The following is a 20,680-nucleotide window of genomic DNA, read 5'->3' as shown; positions in this document are numbered from 1 at the left end:
GATCCTACTTTTATCTGTAAGCCATTTTCTGAAGACAGAAGTGAAGCTCAGGCAGTTATGGATCCTTTCCCTCTTTTGCAAAATTCCTGGAAACTTATTTTCACTTTGAGTTGTGGCTCTGCTAATGTTGAAATTAATTTTATGGAGTCTGCAGCAGCATTTCGTTTCCAACCTTTTTCCTTAAGGGAATCCTTTTCTATCATTGAGTAAACTGACAACCCCTGACTAAGGGGCTAACAATTACAGAATAACTAAACCGTACCATGAACACAAACAGTGAACACAATAACTGCAGGAAGTTTGTGTAAAATGAGTGGTTTGGATGAAATTTTAGCATATTATATTCTGTCACAGATTAGCTTTCCTTTTTTTTAACAACCCTCATACTTGTCTTTTCTGACAAATTTAGTGTTTTCTCCTTATTCTTCTATTAGCTTGTTGGTTCTTTTATAATGCAAAACTGTGAATATAGCTTGTGTTCAGGTCTTTAAAGTTTAGAACTTGAATATTAATCTATCTTTATTTAAAAATAACAATTTCATTTTATTTTCTTCACAGAAATGAATGAAATGCAGAGATAAGGCCTTGCGACCCCCTGTGAAGCTTTGGCGCCCCCAAGGTTAGGAACCACTGCTCTGAAGTATGCATGAGGATGACATCTGCATGTTTTTGTGAGTATGTATCTTTTATACAACTGACTCCTTAATAGTCCCCCCTGTGGCAATCTTTTGCTTATTTTCATACTTTTTATAGAAGTCTCAGTGAAGGTTTCAGCACAGTAAATGAACTGCTACTTCCAACCTTGTGTTTCCCCTGAATGAAACTGGATGTCAAACTGTTACTGTAGAGAAGAAATGAGATCCAGGAAATGAAAGACTGTGGTCAATCTGCTTAATTCCAGTTCATTTTAATTATCAAATGTACATCATCTCAGGGTTTAATTTCACATTAAAACACCCATTCTCTAATACAAAATGAGTTCTTTTTCCCCCATACAAAAATCCTCTGATCCCTTAAGTATCAAAAGTAGCAATGATTAGGCAACAACATCCAGGTAAGACAAAGACAGATTCATCCAGATTTCTACAGGATTTACACACAAACCAAAAATCTGACCTAATTTTCCAGCTCAGATCGGTTTTACCTACTGTTACTGTTTGATTGTACTTTCACTGCAAAGAGTATCACTGGTAGAACACCACTAAGGATGATAGACTTTGATTATCAACATCAAATCTGAACCCGTTTGTCCAGCATCCCTACCAGAGTACAACTTCTACTCGATCTAGGCAGACGTGAAGCACATCAGGACTGAGCCACAAAGTTAAAAGTCAGATCTGTTCATGTGAAAATGCAGCTGAAGGAACAGAAAACCGCGATGAACCCAAAACTCTAGCACACAATTAAGTAGTCTGTTGTACAGTGCAGGACCCAGTACTGTGAAGGCAGCTTTAACACTCATTGATTCGTTATGGCAACATTATGTACTCATGGGATTCTGGGAGCTACGTTTCAAGAGCAAGAAATCAACAATAAACATCAGTAGTCGCGTATAGTTTGACACTTCCTATCGGAGCAAGTCTGGTCCAACCACACTTTAAAGAAACACGATGCTGACTATAAACCAAACGCAGATAATTCCAGTTTACGTCTTTTAATTGAGATGTTAACTCATTTGTTTCATTCACAGCACTTCATCGTTTTGTTGAGAAAAGTTCTGCACAGATTTGGTAATGGATGGTTTTGCCAGTTGCATCTGACTGACCAGAGAAAGTTGAAGGATTGTTGGATTCAGAATCTGGTCATTTGGCTCCCTGGTATTCTATCAAACATCAATAAACCTCACAGAGCTCCAGGTTAAATGAGTCTCTCATATTAGTCTTGTTCCTGAAGCAAAGTGCTGTATAATTCCAGTTATTTTTCAAAACATAAGCATTTAAAAGTTTGGCTCCGCTTGTCTCGGTCCAGTCCTTTTCCAGATCTAGTTTTAACATTTTGTAAACGCGCAGACACACCAAGCTGTGTCGGGACATTCTTACCAACTAACTTCTTGCTTTAAACCAGCCATCTTTAATTTACCAATCAAGTATAAGAACTATTGTCAAGTGCAAAATTTGTCAATTGATAATTTCAGGGCAGCAAAAATCTATAAATGAGATTTCTCTTTCCCAATTGGGTCATTTATTTTATCCAGATTATTTACAGCTCCAGCTTTAGGCCAGATCACAGCATTTACTACTTTTACTGTCTTGCCTCCCGGACTCACTGCAGAAAAAGTGTCCTACTAACAGAGTACAGAGTCTCCATTCACGGACTCTTCCCTTCAACTTTACATTGGTTTTTAAGGTTTTCTTTTTGAAGGGCAGTTTGGCAGATTGAAAAACAGTCCAACAACTAAATAGGTAAAAAAAAAAAAAAAAAAAAAGCAGCAGGAAGTCCTTGAAACATCTGCTTTGAACTGAACATGTCTGAAAACAAAATTAGCACACATACTTCTGTTAAGCAACTTGTTCATTGGACAGTTATTTGCGGTGCAGCTAACGTGTCCTCTCAAACAGGGATGTAGAGTGGTGCAGGAGGAGTGGCAGCGGGTTTCTTGGTGCATCATGGGACAGTGACTTGGAAGGGGGAGCCTGGGATGTGGTCCTCGCCCCACTTGACCACCAGGATATAGTTGCCCCGCTCCTTCAGCACGTAGCTTACGTTGTACTGCAGGTTGCCCAAGTGTTTGACCAGAACCTCCTCACAGGGGATCTGAGGACCGTGCACACCCACCAGGAGCATATTCTTACCTGGGAAGAGGAGGGGAAGATAACAAGTATGTTGTTAAAAGTGCTACAGGAAAAGTGAGTGTTTTATAACCCATTTTATCATGTTTAGTGGAGTCTTCCTTACCGGCCTTGCTGCAGTCGACAGAGAAGCTGCTCCTCTGGCCCACAAAGGCCTTGCTGAGGCCGGGGCCTCGGCTCAGCACCTTGCTGGCGTCAGAGTCGGACAGCCTGGGCATGGCGCTCTGGGTGAAGCTGCTGCTGGATGCTCTTACTGCCGGATCCACCGTCAGGGTTGACGTCTCGCTGGCGTTGGTCACATTCACCAGCCGAGGACCTGAGAGTGTGAGTGACAGACAGAGAGAGAGAGAGAGAGAGAGAGAGAGAGAGTGAGAGAGAGAGAGAGAGAGAGAGCGAGAGCGAGCGAGAGAGGATAAAAAAATCAGGTAAAATTACTTTTAATAAACATTATTGTGATTACTTAAGCAGGTAAATAACAAACAGGAAAAAAAATTTAGCTTTCCAACATTTCCCAGACTGCATCTGACAGGCCACAAGGAATAAGAAAAGAATAAGTTGATTCCAGCCCTTTGTGCTTTTTAAGTAACTAAATGGCAAAATAAGGAACTTTAAACTGTATATCACGGTCATCCTTCCATTTGCTGAAGACATGAAACCTTGAAACCTAAAAACAAAACTACGAAGTGGATCTTTTTTTTTTTTTTACATTGGAGAGAAAGTCGCTCATTAATTTATTATTGTTCTAGACAAATTTTGAGATGTTCTGTTGTAAAACTACACTGGAGCTAGTAGAAATACATAAATCTGATGACACTTTTTATTATTACTTATAGTATTAAGCAGTTATCCACCAAACTACTGAACAGACCCATGAATTTAACATACATCACTAACACTTAGTTTGCAGTGTAAGGTTGTAGAGCAGTACAGGCAGAGTGACGTTCACCACTTTACCTGTGACTTTGGCCTTGAAGGGGCTGCCAGTGATGTGGTTTGGTCCTCCATATTTAATGCTGATCAGGTAGTTTCCAGGTGCCATGGGAGTGTACTGCACCTTGTAGCCCTCTGGAACCTCCTGGCAGTCCATTTTCACCTTGGACGGACCCTCGATGGTCACGGCCAAGGCCCCGGGGCCCGCCTTAGTGTTGTTAATGATGAACTCTGACTGGGTACCTGCAAGATTGAAACACTTTGTTTTACAACCAGCAGGGTCGTGGTCCCGTTGTACAAACTTTTATGCACATCAGAAGGACACAAGTGAAGAGGTCTTGAGTTAGATGAAGACGAGTAACTCACCTGTCGTGCCTCTCTCCAGTCCAGCTCCATACGCTGAGACCAGACCAGGCTCTCCGGTCTGTCCTGGTTCTCCAACTCGGACCTGGAAAGGACTTCCTGGGATGTGAGAGCCGTTGAACTTGACATCGATGGAGTGAACTCCATTCTCCCTGGGGATGAACCGGACAGCGTACTTGTCTGAAGGACAGGTCAGAGAGATTTGGTTACCAGAAGTCCCAATATCAATAGATTTTTTACTTTTCTTGTGTTTATAAAGAGCAACAGGCAGCGACTCTCTGGCTCCTGTAGACCTCTTTTAGCTGCCATTTATTGCCTTGAAAACACGCACAGACCTCTTTCCAGCTCGGTGACAACACACTCCTCCAGAGCTCCAGAGGGACTGTGGACTTTGGCTGCCATCTTGCCTTGTGCTCCATTCAGACGCACCGCAAAGGATGCTGGGTGATTCACCTTCAGACCAGACTCCTACCGAGGTCGGACACATACAGTGAGTGCACAGGGATGGACAGTTTAACAGCAGCAAGGTAACGCTTCAAAACACAGACACACAAATACACACTCACTGTTATGTAGGTAGGTGTGGTTCTATTCTATTGTTTTCTCTCCATGTATTTTACTGACTGTCTTCTACTCTTACCTGAGCTCCTGTTGGTGCAGCTCCAGCAGACAGAGGAAGACAGCCACAGTGTTAAAGCAGAGTTAGACACATTGACGCTCCACTACAGTCTTACAGTGTTATAGTACAGTCTTTAAGCAACTACTCAGTAAATCTGACATGGTTTACTACAGTAGAGAGTTAGAGAGAAAAGATTTGATAATGATTGTGCCAACTATTTCTGCGTAAACATTTTGATAAGGAAGATATTTACTGAGTGGGACATTTTATAGTGTAAAAATAAACTTGTTAGTGCCCTCTGGTGGACAAACAATGTAATGGGGCCATTGTTTCTGAACGACCTAAAATGTTTCTTTTATGACATCTTGTTACTTAAAAGTTGTACACAAATGCTAATATTACTAATGCTACAGTAATAAGCTAAATTATCCCTGGCTGCAGTTGTTAGACTTAATAAATGCATCATTTGGGTGGAAACATCTATCCGAGTTTGAAATCTTTCAATACCAGTGCCCACACCAAAACAGTACTTTCTTCTATACCTCACTATTAAATATGAACGATTTCTACAAAATGCTTTAATTTTACAAAAGAGGACAAATTTATAATAGAATAAAGTATATTTATATGTATTATAGTATTAAATGTTTAAACAAAAGCAATTGTACAATAATTTTGATTTAATAAAACTGTTTCAAATTGGCAAAATGGTGTTGTAATCTGGTCAAGGAATAATGAAATTACGCTGTTTTAGGCTCATTATTGAGGCTCAACACCTAAACTAAATTACAATATAATTTTAAATAAGAATAATATTATGTATCATGATATAGTAAATGGAAATTAAATTAAGAAACTGTTCATATAAAAGACGGTTTGATGAGTGTCTGTTTTTGGTTGAATTAAATATCTTGCAATCTAAGGTACTGTACTGTACTATAAGACCCAGACTTAACTAACACAGTGTTGCAGACTGAACAGAGCAGAGGTTCGTCTACAACTACAGACAAAAAACAAACTACAGTCTCTAAAAAGGACAGCAGGAAGTCTGTGTGTGGCCCGCCTCCGTCTGCTGTAGCTAGGCAACCAGGGAGCTGATGATGCTGATGAAGATGATGGTGCTGTTAAAAGCCTTTAAATGAAACACAAGAGAAACACCAGCAGTTCCACACCAGACAGATGAGGGATGACCAGAGCCAGGCAAAGTCGAGAGAGGGAAGATTTCCTGACTTTAGATATCTTAACTCGGCCAGACTGAACAGCTGTGTTTGGGATTACTTCCCTGAACAGCAGCGATGAATTATTGATTTCAGTAAATGTCAGGGTGAGGTATTTTGTCCTGAGGGTGACGCTAATGTACACATCATAGTGTCCAAAATGGAAAGGGTTCATTGTAGGAGTGAAAACAATACTTCAGTTACTCTGTTAGTCAACGACCAAATTATTATAATCAATTATTTGTTAGTTAACAAGCAAAACAATTGATTGCTCCTTGTTTCTAGCTTCTCAAATGTGAGGATTTGGAGGGTAATTACAACAGGCATTTTTTACTATTGACATTTCATATAAAATGGTCTAATCAGTTAGTCTATAATGAAAATAATTGTTTATTAGAGGCCTAGTTTATCCTTAAGAATGTGTCCAATGAACTATTTCCATTATTTTTTTCTCTCCACGATTAGCACCTCTCTCATGCAAAGGTGTCAACTTCACACAGAAACAGTGTGTTTGCCTGGCTGTGGTCACATCCATGAGAGGCCAGTTGCATAAAGAAAATTCTGTAACTATCTTAACTGCAAGAGTTCAACTGATATGTGCTTTTTAATGCTGGTGTTAGCCAGATGTTCAATATCTTCAATCCAAGTGTTGATCCAAAAGTACTTTCTACTAGTTTCACTATCAATAAACATAACAACTCTTCAAAGTACACTTCCTCTCAGCTCACTGATGTATTACTATGAAATGTGTTGAGTTTTAAAAAGTGGAATTAGAAACTTTAATTACTCAAAAGAAATTTGATCCCAGTGTTAAAAACATATGGAATCAAAAACCCAAACCAGTTGAACCCTCACACCCAGTTCATCTGCTCTGTACGGAAGTAAAATCTCTCTTTGTTCCTGACATCACATTTTTATGCAACTGTGCCTCAGAGCCCTTTAGCAAGGCAGGGCAGGCTGGCTGTGGAGGTGTCTCCTCATGCCTCACCTGAAGGCCGGTAACAGTGAGGCGACGGGCGTCGTTCGCTGGAGCGACAACAGGAACAAGGTAGGGGCTGTCAGGTATGTGCTGGTCGTTGAACTTCACCGAAATCTCATAATCACCTGGAAAGGAGCGAGAATGTAACTCCAAGAGTCAGAGAGATACATCAGTGATCAATCGTTGGGGAAAACTGTGTGTTTTCTGTACCGGGCTCCTGAGCGATGTAAGAGACGCCGCAGGATCCGTCTTTGCGGTCGTCGAAGGAGATCTCCGCTCTGCTGGGTCCTTCCACGGCGATGGACAGACCGCCGGCTCCCGCCTCCCTCGTCCAAATACTGAACTCAGCTGGTAAAAGAGAGAGGATGTAAGAAAACTGCACATCCACAGCAGCTAATGTAATATCAATCTGAATGTCTAAAGTTTATTTACTTTTGTAAACCAATGGCTAAAAGTGTGCTTCAGTCAAAGTATAAAGCTAGTGTTATTCTATATGGCTCACAAACTGATAAAAATAAAAGACTATGGTTGTAGGTCGGGAATGAAGCTGAGGGTTGAGGAACTGGGTGTAAAGTTCCTGTAAGGATAATGTGTGTGTGTGTGTGTGTGTGTGTGTGTGTGTGTGTGTGTGTGTGTGTGTGTGTGTGTGTGTGTGTGTGTGTGTGTGTGTGTGTGTGTGTGTGTGTACGTACCTGGCTCTCCTGCCTGTGCTCCCTCCAGTCCTGGACCTCCTGCTCTCACTTTGGCGGCCCCACCCTCTCCCAACGGCCCCACAGTGAACTGGAAGGGGCTTCCCGGCACATGCACACCCCTGTACCTCACACTCACGCTGTGCACACCCATCTCTGTGGGTACGAAGCGCACACAGTAGGTGTCGTTACCCGCAGCGACCAGCTCGGCAGGCTGACTGGCTCCAGAGGGGGAAGTGACCTCAGCGGTGACGTCCTGCATGTCAATCGCTGCAAAGAGAGAGTTTCATAAAATGTTTTAATGCTATTTGTCACCTATCTGTGTATTCTGATATCTGACTGAAAGTCGTAAGATTATTGGGATATATTTATGGTATCACCCAGCCAACCAAAACAAAGTAAAGCCAGAAACAGATGAGTTCTCAGACACAGACAGACAGACAGACAGACAGACAGACAGACAGACAGAAGCTGCAACTTAAACTATAAAGCATGTTATGTTGCAAACCTTGTGTTGCCAACCCCAGCTTTTTTTTTGCCCCTAGGACTCTATAACGCACCCTCCACCCCGGTACTGCCCACCGAACAGCGGGCATCGCCGACCCAAACACCTCTCACGGCCCTGGACCCCCCCGCCAGCACCAGACCGGACAGGCCGGAGATGAGGCGGACGCGCCCAGGGGAGAGGCTCTGATCCAGGGCAACAGCAGAGGAACGAGTCCCGCGACATCTGGATCTTCCAGACCACCAGAGGGAGCAATAGGAACGGGAGGAGGTTTGAGAGAGGAACTGCCGAGACAAGACCAGGAGGAACCAGCTCACTGGAGGAAGAGGAGGATGAAAGGAGGGAGGAGGACCCAGGGAGAGGAAGTGGAAAGAGGAGGACGAAGAGGTGGGAGAAGAGGAGGAGGAAAGGAATGATATGAGACAGAAAGCAGAGGAGGAGAGAATAAGGAGAAGCTGAGGAGAAAAAGAGGGAGACGTGATGGTGAAGAGAGAATAATAAGTGATATGGGTAAAGAAAAGAGAAATTATGGAAGAAAAAAGGCAGAAATGAAGATGGAGAAATAAAAAAGAAGATTAAAGGAGGAGGAGGCAGGGTGAGACAAAAGGGAGGGATAGAAGAAGAGGGATAGAAAGACAGGGAAGACGGAGAGAAGAGATTAAGAAAGGACAAAAGATAAAGCTGACACACAGACTGAAGTCAGTGCAGAGCAGCAGTAAGAAACAACAGACAGGAACCAGAGAAATGTCTTCAGACAGGAAGCAGTTTTAGAAAAGGATGCAGGATGTTTTCTCCCTTTAAGAAAACAAGAACCACTGCACGTGACATTCAGGCGTCTGACACCGCATACAGCCAATCAGACAAGTGTGTGTGTGTACCTGGTATCTTCAGACTGAGGTCACACGCACTCCCAACGCTAGCAACAGACGCCGCCTTCTGTCGTCGTGTGATGCTCTCCCGGATACGACCCTCACCCGTCACCCGCACTGTGAATGGACTCCCTGTTGACAAACACACACCTCAAATTGTTTATCTGAAAACACATATTCCCCTATAGTTCATTATCAATCCACAATCCATGAAGAGATTGTGTGTGTGCACTGAAGGCTTTGAGTTTCCAAATCACATTTGTGAAAGTTGCATATTGTATTATGTCGTGTTGAGACTCAAACATCCAAGTGAAATAACAATAAAGCAAAATACTTTGAGTGGAAAGAGAGATTTTAAGGTGTATATGATTGTCTGTTCCTGTCATTATTAGCAAATACACAAAGCAATGCAGAACTACAGGATTTATAATACATATTTGTCTAAGTAATCAATGGCTGCCACATCGTGGGACAAACTAACATATATTAACTTTATGAACACATAAAGGGAATATCTGTATTTGGGGGAGTTTTCAACCATGTTTACATAATAGTTGAACAGCTTCAGTCTGTTTTATGAACACATCTTTTCTTCTATTTGAGTCCGTCCTCCCCAGAAAAACAAAACCAGCCAAACTAATTAAAATATCACATGGAACAGTAATGTTTTTTCCTCATGAGTATTGTTTTCTGGAAAAATATGACAAATAATTGTAAGAATGTATTTACAAGAATTATTCTGCCAAAATAAGTTTTTACCTGGGACGTGTTCCTCAGCGAAGCGGATGGAGACAATGTAGTTTCCTGGTTCAGTAGGACAGTAAGTGACCCCACACGTCCCGTCCTCCATGTCATCTGTCTGGATGTCCACCTTACTGGGACCTTCGATGGACAGAGCTAGGCCGCCATAACCTGCGCACGCACACACACACACACACACACACACACACACACACTTATTATATATATATATATATATATATATATATTCATTTATTTTAAACTACTACTAGCACTAGCTGTCAGACTGTTTTAGTGATGTTATCATGTTCCCTGATCCCAAAGTCAGAGGGTTTAATCTTCTGACTCTTGAGATATTTTAGCAGGGACCAACCGACTAACATCGCTATCCATAGAGCCATAAATGACTGTGGCGTTTGAAGGCCTGCATACTGACCGGCCTCCCGCGTGTCGACCACGAAGCTGGAGTTATTGAAGGTGGTTCCCTGGACGAGGCCGTCACCATGAGCTTTGACTTGGCTGGCGTCGCCGATCTCAGACTGGACGACCATGATTGTGATGGGACTGTTGGAGACGTGACGGCCGTTCTTCAGGATGCTGACCCGGTGTTCACCAACCTCCCGGGGGATGAAAGAGATACCTGGGGGGAGGAGGAGGGAGGGGGTGAGAAGAGGCAGACGAATTGACAAATTGGAGGGAATGAAAGGTGGAAGAGATGAGGAAGGTGGGGGATCAACAGATAATGAGGAGGATCAAATAGGGAGAGGAAGAAAGGATACAAAATAAGGAAAATGGGGACAAGACGTTGGAACGAGTGAGAGAAGAAACAGATTCAAATGAACACATATTGTTACAGTAATTAATGAATTACTTAGTGTGTGTGTGTGTTTGTTTGTTACCGATGTGATTGTTGGCCATCCTCTTCAGCAGGCAGGGCTCGTCGCGGCCGGATGGCGCCTTGATGCTGGCGGTCAGCAGGCTTAGGTCTGTCTCATTAATGTCCAGAGAGAAATCTGCTGCAGAGCCCAGTTTGACCTGAGAGCGCCGCTGGTTGTCCTCTGAAACACACACACACACACTCACGAAGGTAAGACACCACTGTGGGCATTAAACATTATGTCTTATGAACTTAAACGTGGATCAATATCTAACTTCAGCTCAATATGCTGCTGATTATCAAACTGATCATGACTAACTGAGCTGTTTGTTTCTACTTTTCTAAACATCTAAGAACTCTGAAGGAGGTTCTCGTTTACTTTCCTACATAATTTAATTAGAGGATCTAATGTAGATTGTGATCGATCTATCATTATCTGCTGAGTTTGACAGGTCCTGATGCATCTCCTGTCCCGATCAATTTAGTTACTAGATGACTAAACAGTAGCCTCGATCATTACATATGTGGCTTTTCCAAATTTCATTTTTTAAATAAAAGAAAAATGTGTCGGAGCCTCACTGGTGATCCTGGCGGTGAACGGGCTGCCGGCGATGTGATCTTCGTTGTATTTGACCAGAATGTTGTAGTCTCCGGGCAGAGTGGGCAGGTAGCTGACGCTGCACGTCCCGTCCTTGTTGTCCACGCAGTTGATCTCTGCTTTGGATGGACCCTCGATGGCCAAGTCCAGACCCCCTGGACAGACAGACGGACAAACAGAGTATATTTCAAACAGGATATTATCACTGATTTACTAAAAACTACATAAATATAAAATCTTGCTGCTTCTACACTAATAATACTGTAATAAGAGTTTTATATTGTTAGAAATTCAATCTATTTGTGTTTTGGACTGTTAGTCAAACCCGTACCTTCAGAGGCATCCTCTGTGAAGACGGTGAACGTGGCCATCTTGTTGGCGACACCGTAGCTCAGACCGGGACCATAGGCTGTGACATTGGGACTGCTGGCGTGGTTCACATAGAACTGAAGGGGCGACTCTGCAGCACACATACACACAATCAACATCAGTACAACAAAACGCTTTGAAACTACAACTGAAAGTTCCTCCACCCAAATCAAACTCAGCATGTAATTTAAATGGTTGGAATGATCGTGTGTCCACATATTTCTGACCATGCACTATATATTAATTAAACTGTGACATCGCACACACACACACACACACACACACACACACACACAATATGAACATTACACACCACACATAGCTTAATCACACACACCTCCATATTTCATCCTGACTATGACCAGTGTCCAAACATTATGAGGTGTGTGTGTGTGTGTGTGTGTGTGTGTGTGTGTGTGTGTGTGTGTGTGTGTGTGTGTGCATGTGTGAGAGAGCACTGACCTGGGATGTGTGTGCCATTGTATTTGATGTGCATCTCGTGCAGGCCGGCCTCAGTGGGCGAGTACTGTACTGTGACCGTCCCATCCAGGTTGTCTGAGATCAGCGGCTGAGCTGATTTACCTGAAGGCATCAGCACCTCACCTGAGACCAAGAGGCAGACAATTAGAGATACATATTGTTTGCATATTTCCAGCTGAGCTGTACAACCTCTGATGAATTCATGGCTCAGATATTAAAAGACAGTCTCTATTACACGTTTTAAGAGTGTTAGGAACACACATTTTATGCTCTGTGACCTGCACCTCGACAGCAGAAATCAGGATCCAGTTTTAGTTTCTGCAGGTTCAGATGTGGTGAAATTAAAAGAAGGAACTAGTATCTGAGGCTTTGTAGTTACTGGGACTATGTGGGTGAAAAGTTCTTCTGTGGGAGCCTTACAAAATATATCTGAGGACGTGAACACTTCAACAGTGGTATTTTCATATAGGCTCTTCATGTAAACATGGTTCACATTTATAATGTTTATTTAAAAATGTATTCCCAGTGATAGCTTAAAGCTGCCTGGAACTGAATCATCTCCTGCTTGGAAGACAGATGGTTCCAATAGAAAAGTTGAAAACCAACAACCAAACCAAAACCAACCTTAGTTGGTGCCTTTTTCTTTTAAAAAAAAAAACACTTCCCAGAAAGTATAAATCTCACTGTGCGGCTTGTCAGAGAAGGTACTTATTACTGCCCCTTGTGGCCAATGGGAAAAACACATCACCAATGTGGTTTCCAGCAACTGGCAGAGCAAACGAGCATTTTGTTCCAGACTGAAATATATAACTATTATACTATAACTATTGGATAGTAAAAATATAAATAATTAACTTGCAATACTCTGGTTTACTGCAGTTACACTGTATACTGTTCTATTTCTTCACTGGCACACGTATTCATGAATACAGTTCTCAGCATTAGTAGTATTTATTCATTACACGGCTGTCATATATTGTCTTATTTTCTATTTTGTATTGTAACATACTTATTATTATTTTTATTTTCTTATAACTCTTTGTTTAGCAACTTGAGCAACTGTTACACAGCAAATTTCCCTCCAGGGATCAAGGATCAATAAAATATCTATGATTCTGATAGATTGGAACAAAATATTCTACAGACATTCAGATCCCACTCCCATGAATTATATCATCAGGTCAACATTTTAAGTTTGTCCAATACTTTGTTTCATGACTAAAAACATTAAAACCTAATCGCATTCCCATCAGCCACAGTTGTACTAATTAGCAAATGTTAATGCTAAACTAAAATAATGAACACGGTAAAAATGGGGCTAAATATTTCCAACATAAAGGAATTTGTATTTTTAAATAAAGTTCATCACTTCCTGTCTCACCTGTGATTTCTCCCTTCCTGAAGGAGAAAGGTATCACCATATCGAACGGCCTGAAGCCGCTGCCGTTAACGCTGCTGCTGTTCGGCGCGTAGCTGTCTGATGTCACCTAGAGGAGACAGACACAGACAGAGTTCAACGCGTCTCATCAGCGACCTGCGTTAGAAACATGCTGCTGCTGCATCCCAGCCCCGCCCACACAGGGGCATCCTGGGAAAAGTGTAGTGCGATGGAGCAGGGAGAAGGAGGAAGAGGAGGGTGATGAGGGGACTCTGTGATGCAGCCACAGCGATGAAGAGTGCACCGAGGAAGAGGAGAGCGCGCGAGAGAGAGAGAGAGAGAGAGAGAGAGAGAGAGAGAGAGAGAGAGAGAGAGAGAGAGAGAGAGCACCACAACAAACCCCCTGGAGGGAAAAATAACACCCGTAACCATAGCAACGCCTTCTGCAACGCACCTCGCAATCACCTGGATTTTATTGTTTTATCATTTTTGTTACATTGTTCGATTTTTTTGCTGCGATCCCATTGGCTGAGGCAAAAAGAGAAGCGATGACACGGAGGAGGCAAAGCTAGTCGAGCGAGTTCAGAATGGAGAGAGAGAGAGAGCGGGGCGCGAGAGAGAGACAGACAGACAGAGAGACGGACGGAGAGAGAGGGAGAGAGAGAGAGAGAGCGAGAGAGAGACAGACAGAGAGACGGACGGAGAGAGAGGGAGAGAGAGAGAGAGAGCGAGAGAGAGACAGACAGAGAGACGGACGGAGAGAGAGAGAGAGAGAGAGAGAGAGAGAGAGAGAGTTTTAACCAGCAGCCATTCACCTGCAAGAGAGGAGCAGTGTGTGTGTGTGTTTCTATGTGAAAGAGTAATTTCATCAATATCATTCATGTGGTGTGTTCAAGTTTAAGGGTGTATAGTGAGTGTGTGTGTGTGTGTGTGTGTGTGTGTGTGTGTGTGTGTTTGTGTGTGTCTGTTTGGGGGTACCCAGGGCTGGAAGCCAGCTCCGGGGGGGCCAGCCTGTTGCTGTAGAGACTTCTGCTCTTGGATCATGGGTACCTCATCAGTGGCCTAAAGACACGACAGGAAGTGTTAACATCTGACCTCGCACATACACACAAAGACACACACACAAAGCGGACAACAGACAGACGTTTTTGCTGCTGTGGCCTCGTGGGTAAATCCTGGTCTGTAACCTGAAGGCATGAAGTCAAAAAGTTAATCTGCAGACAACTTCATTTAACTTCTGTATGCACTGACTGATTTCTTTGGCCACCTGAGGTAATAAAACCAAACACAGTGAGATAGCATCCATCTACACGTATTTGAGATGCTTTTCTGTTCAAAGCTGCAGCAGATGACGACCTCGGCACACACAAACCCATTTTGGATCCCTAATCAAAGTGTAATACAACCCAGAATGAACACAATTCTGCATCCTCCCTCACCATGACTTTGAACGGACTGCGCGGGATGTTTTCCCCTCCGAAGCGGACGTAGATGACGTAGTTCCCGGGAGCTGGTGCGGTGTAGAAGATGTCGAAGGTGCCGTCTTCGTTCTCCAGCACCTCGGCCTCCACCTCGCTGCCGTCGGGCTGGACCACAACGCAGCTCACCTTCCCCTTCCCAGCACCCTTAGCGTTCACCACCAGGCCCAGCTCCTCACCGATGGCCACTGTGGGGCCCACGCCAGGACCTGGGAGGGGGTGGAGGACATATTATTACATTTTTATAAACCTTTACAGTTTATTTGTTTTCTGTGAGGCGTTTGATCGGTGGTCACATACCAGTGACAGTGCACTTGCTGGCGTCTCCGGTTGCCGTAGCACGAACTCTGTAAGGCGAGGCAGGGATGTCGTCACCGCCGTACTTTATGACGATGGTGTACCGGCCTGCACGGTCGGGGATATAAGACACCCGGTATGTACCGTCCCCGTTGTCATGGATAGTTGGCTGCTTCGGTTTACCTTCCTGGTCCTGAAGTAAAGAGGGGAAAAGAAGGAAAGATGGTTTAAGTGTGAGGTCTTTGGTTTGTGTGTATAATTATGAGTGTGTGTGTGTTTTACTGACAGTGATGAGCACGCTCAGTTGGCCCTGGCCGGCGTCCTTGGCATCGATGTTGAACTCGACAGGGAAACTGGCGGGGACGCCACTGGTTAGCCCGGGACCGCTGGCTCGCACTTTGCTGGCATCGTGAGTGGGCAGAACCCGAAACTTGAAGGGACTAAAGAGACCACAGACACAGTCACTACAGACGCTTCTCTGCTTTTCATGCATTTACAAACTGTAAGTTTTGAATCAATTATCCTTATTTTATTCCCACTGTAGTTTAAATTTTAATAAAAAGGAAGTCCAAGTAAGAAAAATAGTCCCACAAAGAGTCAAAGTGCAGATATCATTATCACAACAAAGAAGCATTAAGGACACCTTGTGCTGTCTCAAAGGAGAATGATTTTTTTTTTTTAAAGTCAGTAGCAACAAAACCAAACAAAAAAACAAATATTGCAGATCTGATGATAAACTGATGAGCTCAGCTCTCTGTTAACTCATGTTAGTACTTCTGTACTGCAGTGCTGCTCTGTACCTGCGGGGGACGTCCTCCTCTGCGTACTTGATGGCCACAGAGTACGGTCCCTCCACAGACGGAGTGTAGGACACCAAGTGAGTCCCGTCCCCGTTGTCCGTCACCTCCACGGGTTCTGAGACGCCTTTAGTAGCAGTGACAGCCACGGCCAGCGTGGCAACACCCGCCTTCCTGCAGTCTACAGTGAAGGATTGTGGGATATTGGCCCTGACCCCTGACCCCACGCCGGGCCCAGACACCTTGACCTTACTGGAGTCCACCACGTCTTTCACTGGGACCTTGAATGGACTTCCTAGAAGGATCAGGAAGAGGAAATGTAGGTTTAAGTCACAAAAACTAAAGCAAAATAAGAATTAAATTTTTTCCTATAATCGATAAAAATAACTGGCAGACTAATCAATAATGAAAGTAATCCTTTGTTGCAGCCCTACTATTTCCTATTGCTGGAAAATATTGTCCCAAATTCTCTCAGACTGCCTGTGCATCATTGACCACTGGTCATCTTTACCGTACTATAGCGAGTAGCCTAACTACTGGCTAACTGCAATAGCTCTATAAAGTTTATCCTGGTGTTACATTCTTTTTAAGTCTAATCTGGATCATGTGGTTTCTGCATCCTACAGCTTTTTGTACCTCTGAGCTGATGCCTTCACAAAGCAAAACCACAAACTCACATCTGTCTATGAAAGGTGTCGAACAAGGAAACATGCTGAGCTTTTCCTGAACAAAGTCCATTAAACTGAGCTGAAGCTTTTTAACTTCAACCACATCTTTAAAACATTAAACTGAAACACTCTGCACATCTTTTCTCAGCCAATAACATCTTTTTAACATAAACCACATCTTTTAACGTCAGTGGTTGTTTATAGGCGGAAATGAGAGCAAAGCCGACAACATGTTACAAGGGAATCAACATTAAAGTGCCTTTGGGAAATAAACAGACGTGAGGGATCCAAGTGGATCTTTGTAAGGATCTCTGCTGTCGATGAGAATTTGAGAAATTTTTGAGCCAATTTCCAATATCTGTACCAATCATATGTTCTACTTATTGTCAACAAAACACCAAAACCGACAATTAATTGATCTACTAAAAGAATTTGTTTGGTTATTCCTCTGTGCCAGAGAGCTCCATTTTTGTCCAAATACTATTAAAAACACATCAATGAGTCACACGGTTTCACTGGGTTACATGTTCCTTCATTACCGTGGACTGAATCCCTCAGACACTGCTGCTAGAAATACTCACAACAACAAAGCTTTGGGAGTAATGCATTACGTGTAACTGAGATACATAATGAGGATACAAAAAAAGGTAACTGTAATCCATTACAGTTACAGAAAAAAAAGACATAATTGGATTATAGTTACATTTAGTAAAAATGGGGTTTATTTAGCAGCATTACAAATTTAAAATACATCAGTTTTTCTTTAAAGATACACTGAGCAGAGGACACATTTTTGATGCTAAAAATCTGATAAACAAGTTACGTTGTTCTCTTTTCTTATAGAACAACACTTCTTATTGACATTTCTTTTCTCTTTATTTGCATATTTGGTGTTGAGGCAATCCAAAAGTAAGGGAAAGTAATCAAGTTACATTACTTGTTAATTGTGATACTTTGATTAGGTTACTGACTACATTTTTTAAAAGGTTATTAGTAACTGTATTGGACTACAATGTAGTAAATGAAACTAACTATATTTTTAAGACAGTTCTAAAGATTTACCAATGGAAGTCAAGTCAAAAAGTATTAGTAGAGGTGGACTAACAAATTGGTTTTGGTCTTTTATATGGAATAAGTTGACAATAAGAGAAATATAGAATAACACTGGACAGATCCTTTAAGAAAGTTCACTTCACAGTGTTGAACCAACAGAACAAATAACTGACAAAACACTGCTGCCAATCAGAAAACCATGCAATGCCATTAGCAGCAGGACATGGCGTTACAAGAACAAAAATCCCTTCTCACCGGGGATGTGTTCTCCTCCGTAGGTGATGTTGACGTCATAGAGGCCGGGAGTGAAGGGAACGTACTCCACGCTGCAGCTGCCATCTTTGTTGTCTTTGCAGGTCATCTTTGACTCTGATGGACCCTCCACAGTGATGCCGAGACCACCAATACCTGCCCCTCTGATAACAGATCAATACTCCCAAAATCAGCAAATCAGTCTGACCTGAAGTTGTTTTACTGCAACAAAATGCTACACAGACATTAATGTGTAAGAACTTGAATTGTAACTCGTCTGCCTTCAAACACTTTCCTGCCTTTTCTTCCCAACAGTACCTGGTGACGATGTTGAAGTTGTTGGGTTTGTCAGTCAGGGCTTGCTCGAGTCCGGGGCCCGTAGCCACCACCCTGCTGGGGTCACATCCCTCTGACACAGAGACCTTGAAGGGGCTCTTAGGAACCAGTGTGTCATCATACAGAACCTGGACGCTGTGGACGCCTGAAACACACACCGAGATGGTCAGCAGCTGATGGATGTAGATTACAGTGAAGTAGTTCATGGAGGAGTGTTTCTCAGCAGATGGTGTGTTACCGTTCTCGAAAGGTGTGTACTCAACGCCGTAGGTCCCGTCTGCATTGTCGGTGACCACACAGTCTGTTAGCGCTCCGGACGGGTTCCTGACCTCTGCCTTCAAGTGGTCTCCTCCTCGCCGGGTCAGGGGACGGGCGTCCACCGTGAACGCTGTGGTGGCTTCTCTGAAAACAGCTGGAGGAGAAAGGAAATACATATGTTTAAAAAGAGACAGTTTACTAGTCATTGGTTAGTCCTACTAAAACAGTTGTATAATGTGTTTTGTGGCTCTGAAGTAGTTTTATCAAGTCTGTGAAAATATCTGGTCATGATCATCTTGGCTTGGAGACATTTATAACAGAAACCTCCCATTGCAAATCCAGAAAATAAGCTTCCTTGTATAGGAGGATATACTTTAACCAAGCTTTAACCAAACAGAGCTACATGCTGACTCAGATGGGCCATACTGCACCTTGTCCCTCCACTCCAGGTCCAAACACTTTGACCTTGGAGGTGTCCACGGCAGGATCCACCATCACCTTGGCAGGGAAACCGGGGACGGCCTTGCCTCCGTACTTCAGCAGCAGGGTGTACATGCCAGAGGTCAGAGGGACGTAGGTCACCGTGTACGTCCCGTCTTTGTTGTCCAGCACCTCTGTCTTAGCTTTAACACCTGGAACAAACAGTGTCGTTTTTACATTTCCATCACAGCACTGAAACCTGAGTGCTTTCAACAGAACCCCCCCCAACATGTGGAATAACTACAATCCCACAACAGACACTATATATTCATAACAAAGATATTTGTGGGCACTTTTGCATAACTTGGTGGTTTGTCCCATCAAATAGTTAAAAAGGACAATGTTGGTGGTTTTCCTCTTCCAGGCAGCGTTTCAGTTCATTTCAGGACAATATGACTGTCGTCTCAGAGACCAGAGTACACAGACTTCAGATCTGCAGCAGCTGTTCCTTTAAAAACATCTCTGCATCTTGACTTTCATGACTTTTTATGCGAGGTATCTGGACTTGGAGATCACCATAGAATCTATCTAGTCAGGCTTTGAGCTATGCATTTGTGTCCAACCACAGTGGTACTCGATTAATCAGTGTCTTCTGAGGAACTACTGGTAGCTACCGCATGAGCTACAGGCGTGGGTTAATCGGTTACATTTGTGTGCATGAAGTGTGGGAGAAGTGACTGTTTACACGGAAACAACAATGTCAGCTGCTAAAGACATTAGCGTAAATGTAGCATCAGTTATGTCAGAACTGAGTTTTTCATTATTGAAAGAAGAGCAGAGAAAGATACTGAAGGCTTTTCTCGATGGAAAACTCGATTGTTTGTTGATCTGATTTGTTGAAGTTTGCCTATGATGGACGGTAATAAACGGATGGTTCATCAATGACTTGGGAAGTACTTTTTCATGTCTTTCATAGAAACAAACTGAAATCAATGCCTGGCTGGAAGGAAGACGGATAACTTGGAAAGTGGTCAGCACTAATATGTTTGTGCTAAAGCATCTACAACTACCAGTAAACTTGTTTACAGCTGATCATGTTTATATTGGTACTGGTGAATAAAAACAGTGTTGGTGTTACCAGAGCCTGGTGCAGAGCCAGTAGGACTGGTTGGGGGGGAGTCTAGTGCAGCCTCCAGACTGAGTTGTCCTGGTCCGGCCTGGGAACAGTCCACATTCACTACACTGGTCTCTCCAACCTGCACAGACACGACAAGCCTGATGAGACTTTATACTTTATTTAAAGTATAAAATGAACAGTTCCTCATTCAACCACGCAAAGTGTCACAGAACAGATCATTTTGGGAAGTGTAAGAAGCCTCTCCGGACCCTCACCTTGGCTCTTTTCAGGCCCGACCCCGATGCCACCACCTTAGAGGGGTCAAAGGGCATCTGTATGTCGGCTTTGAACGGTGAGCCTGGGATGTGGACGTTCTCAAACAGGATGTTAACCAGGTAGTCTCCGTGCTCGGTGGGCAGGTAGGAGACAGAGCAGGTCCCATCACCGTTGTCTGAACACTCAATCTTGGCCTCGGTTGGACCCTCCACTGTCAGCCCCAGACCTCCAGTGCCGGCACCCTTGGTGTCGATGGTGAACTCTGCCGGATGTCCCACCAAACCTCCCTTCAGACCGGGACCGAACGCCTTCACCTGGAGGAGAG

At 43.3% G+C, this 20,680-nt stretch overlaps 1 protein-coding gene across 2 annotated transcripts in view; it reads right to left on the bottom strand.

Moving 5' to 3' along the window:
• Positions 1 to 891: 891 nt before the first annotated feature.
• Positions 892 to 20,680, bottom strand: part of LOC127371312 (filamin-B) — a 69,982-nt gene continuing 50,193 nt past the window's right edge. The window contains exons 23-49 of one of the 2 annotated variants that reach the window (XM_051414042.1): positions 20,355 to 20,669; positions 20,101 to 20,218; positions 18,974 to 19,174; positions 18,523 to 18,696; positions 18,267 to 18,429; positions 17,952 to 18,112; positions 15,979 to 16,270; positions 15,465 to 15,618; positions 15,182 to 15,371; positions 14,843 to 15,090; positions 14,382 to 14,465; positions 13,407 to 13,512; positions 12,008 to 12,148; positions 11,508 to 11,636; positions 11,158 to 11,331; positions 10,601 to 10,759; positions 10,138 to 10,341; positions 9,720 to 9,872; positions 8,970 to 9,092; positions 7,590 to 7,856; positions 7,108 to 7,245; positions 6,907 to 7,022; positions 4,418 to 4,550; positions 4,086 to 4,262; positions 3,744 to 3,962; positions 2,896 to 3,105; positions 892 to 2,792 (exon numbers count right to left, since the gene is read on the bottom strand). In XM_051414042.1, coding sequence (XP_051270002.1) covers positions 2,605 to 2,792; positions 2,896 to 3,105; positions 3,744 to 3,962; positions 4,086 to 4,262; positions 4,418 to 4,550; positions 6,907 to 7,022; positions 7,108 to 7,245; positions 7,590 to 7,856; positions 8,970 to 9,092; positions 9,720 to 9,872; positions 10,138 to 10,341; positions 10,601 to 10,759; positions 11,158 to 11,331; positions 11,508 to 11,636; positions 12,008 to 12,148; positions 13,407 to 13,512; positions 14,382 to 14,465; positions 14,843 to 15,090; positions 15,182 to 15,371; positions 15,465 to 15,618; positions 15,979 to 16,270; positions 17,952 to 18,112; positions 18,267 to 18,429; positions 18,523 to 18,696; positions 18,974 to 19,174; positions 20,101 to 20,218; positions 20,355 to 20,669 — 4,737 coding nt within the window. In that variant the 3' untranslated portion in view covers positions 892 to 2,604. The remainder of the gene's footprint in view (positions 2,793 to 2,895; positions 3,106 to 3,743; positions 3,963 to 4,085; positions 4,263 to 4,417; positions 4,551 to 6,906; positions 7,023 to 7,107; positions 7,246 to 7,589; positions 7,857 to 8,969; positions 9,093 to 9,719; positions 9,873 to 10,137; positions 10,342 to 10,600; positions 10,760 to 11,157; positions 11,332 to 11,507; positions 11,637 to 12,007; positions 12,149 to 13,406; positions 13,513 to 14,381; positions 14,466 to 14,842; positions 15,091 to 15,181; positions 15,372 to 15,464; positions 15,619 to 15,978; positions 16,271 to 17,951; positions 18,113 to 18,266; positions 18,430 to 18,522; positions 18,697 to 18,973; positions 19,175 to 20,100; positions 20,219 to 20,354; positions 20,670 to 20,680) is intronic. The other variant, XM_051414043.1, reaches the window with a different exon arrangement.

Source organism: Dicentrarchus labrax, unplaced genomic scaffold (assembly GCF_905237075.1).
Source record: "Dicentrarchus labrax unplaced genomic scaffold, dlabrax2021, whole genome shotgun sequence".
NCBI classification, from domain to species: Eukaryota; Metazoa; Chordata; class Actinopteri; family Moronidae; genus Dicentrarchus; species Dicentrarchus labrax.
Note: the sequence above shows the minus strand (reverse complement) of the source record. Positions and strands in the feature narration are given on the sequence as shown.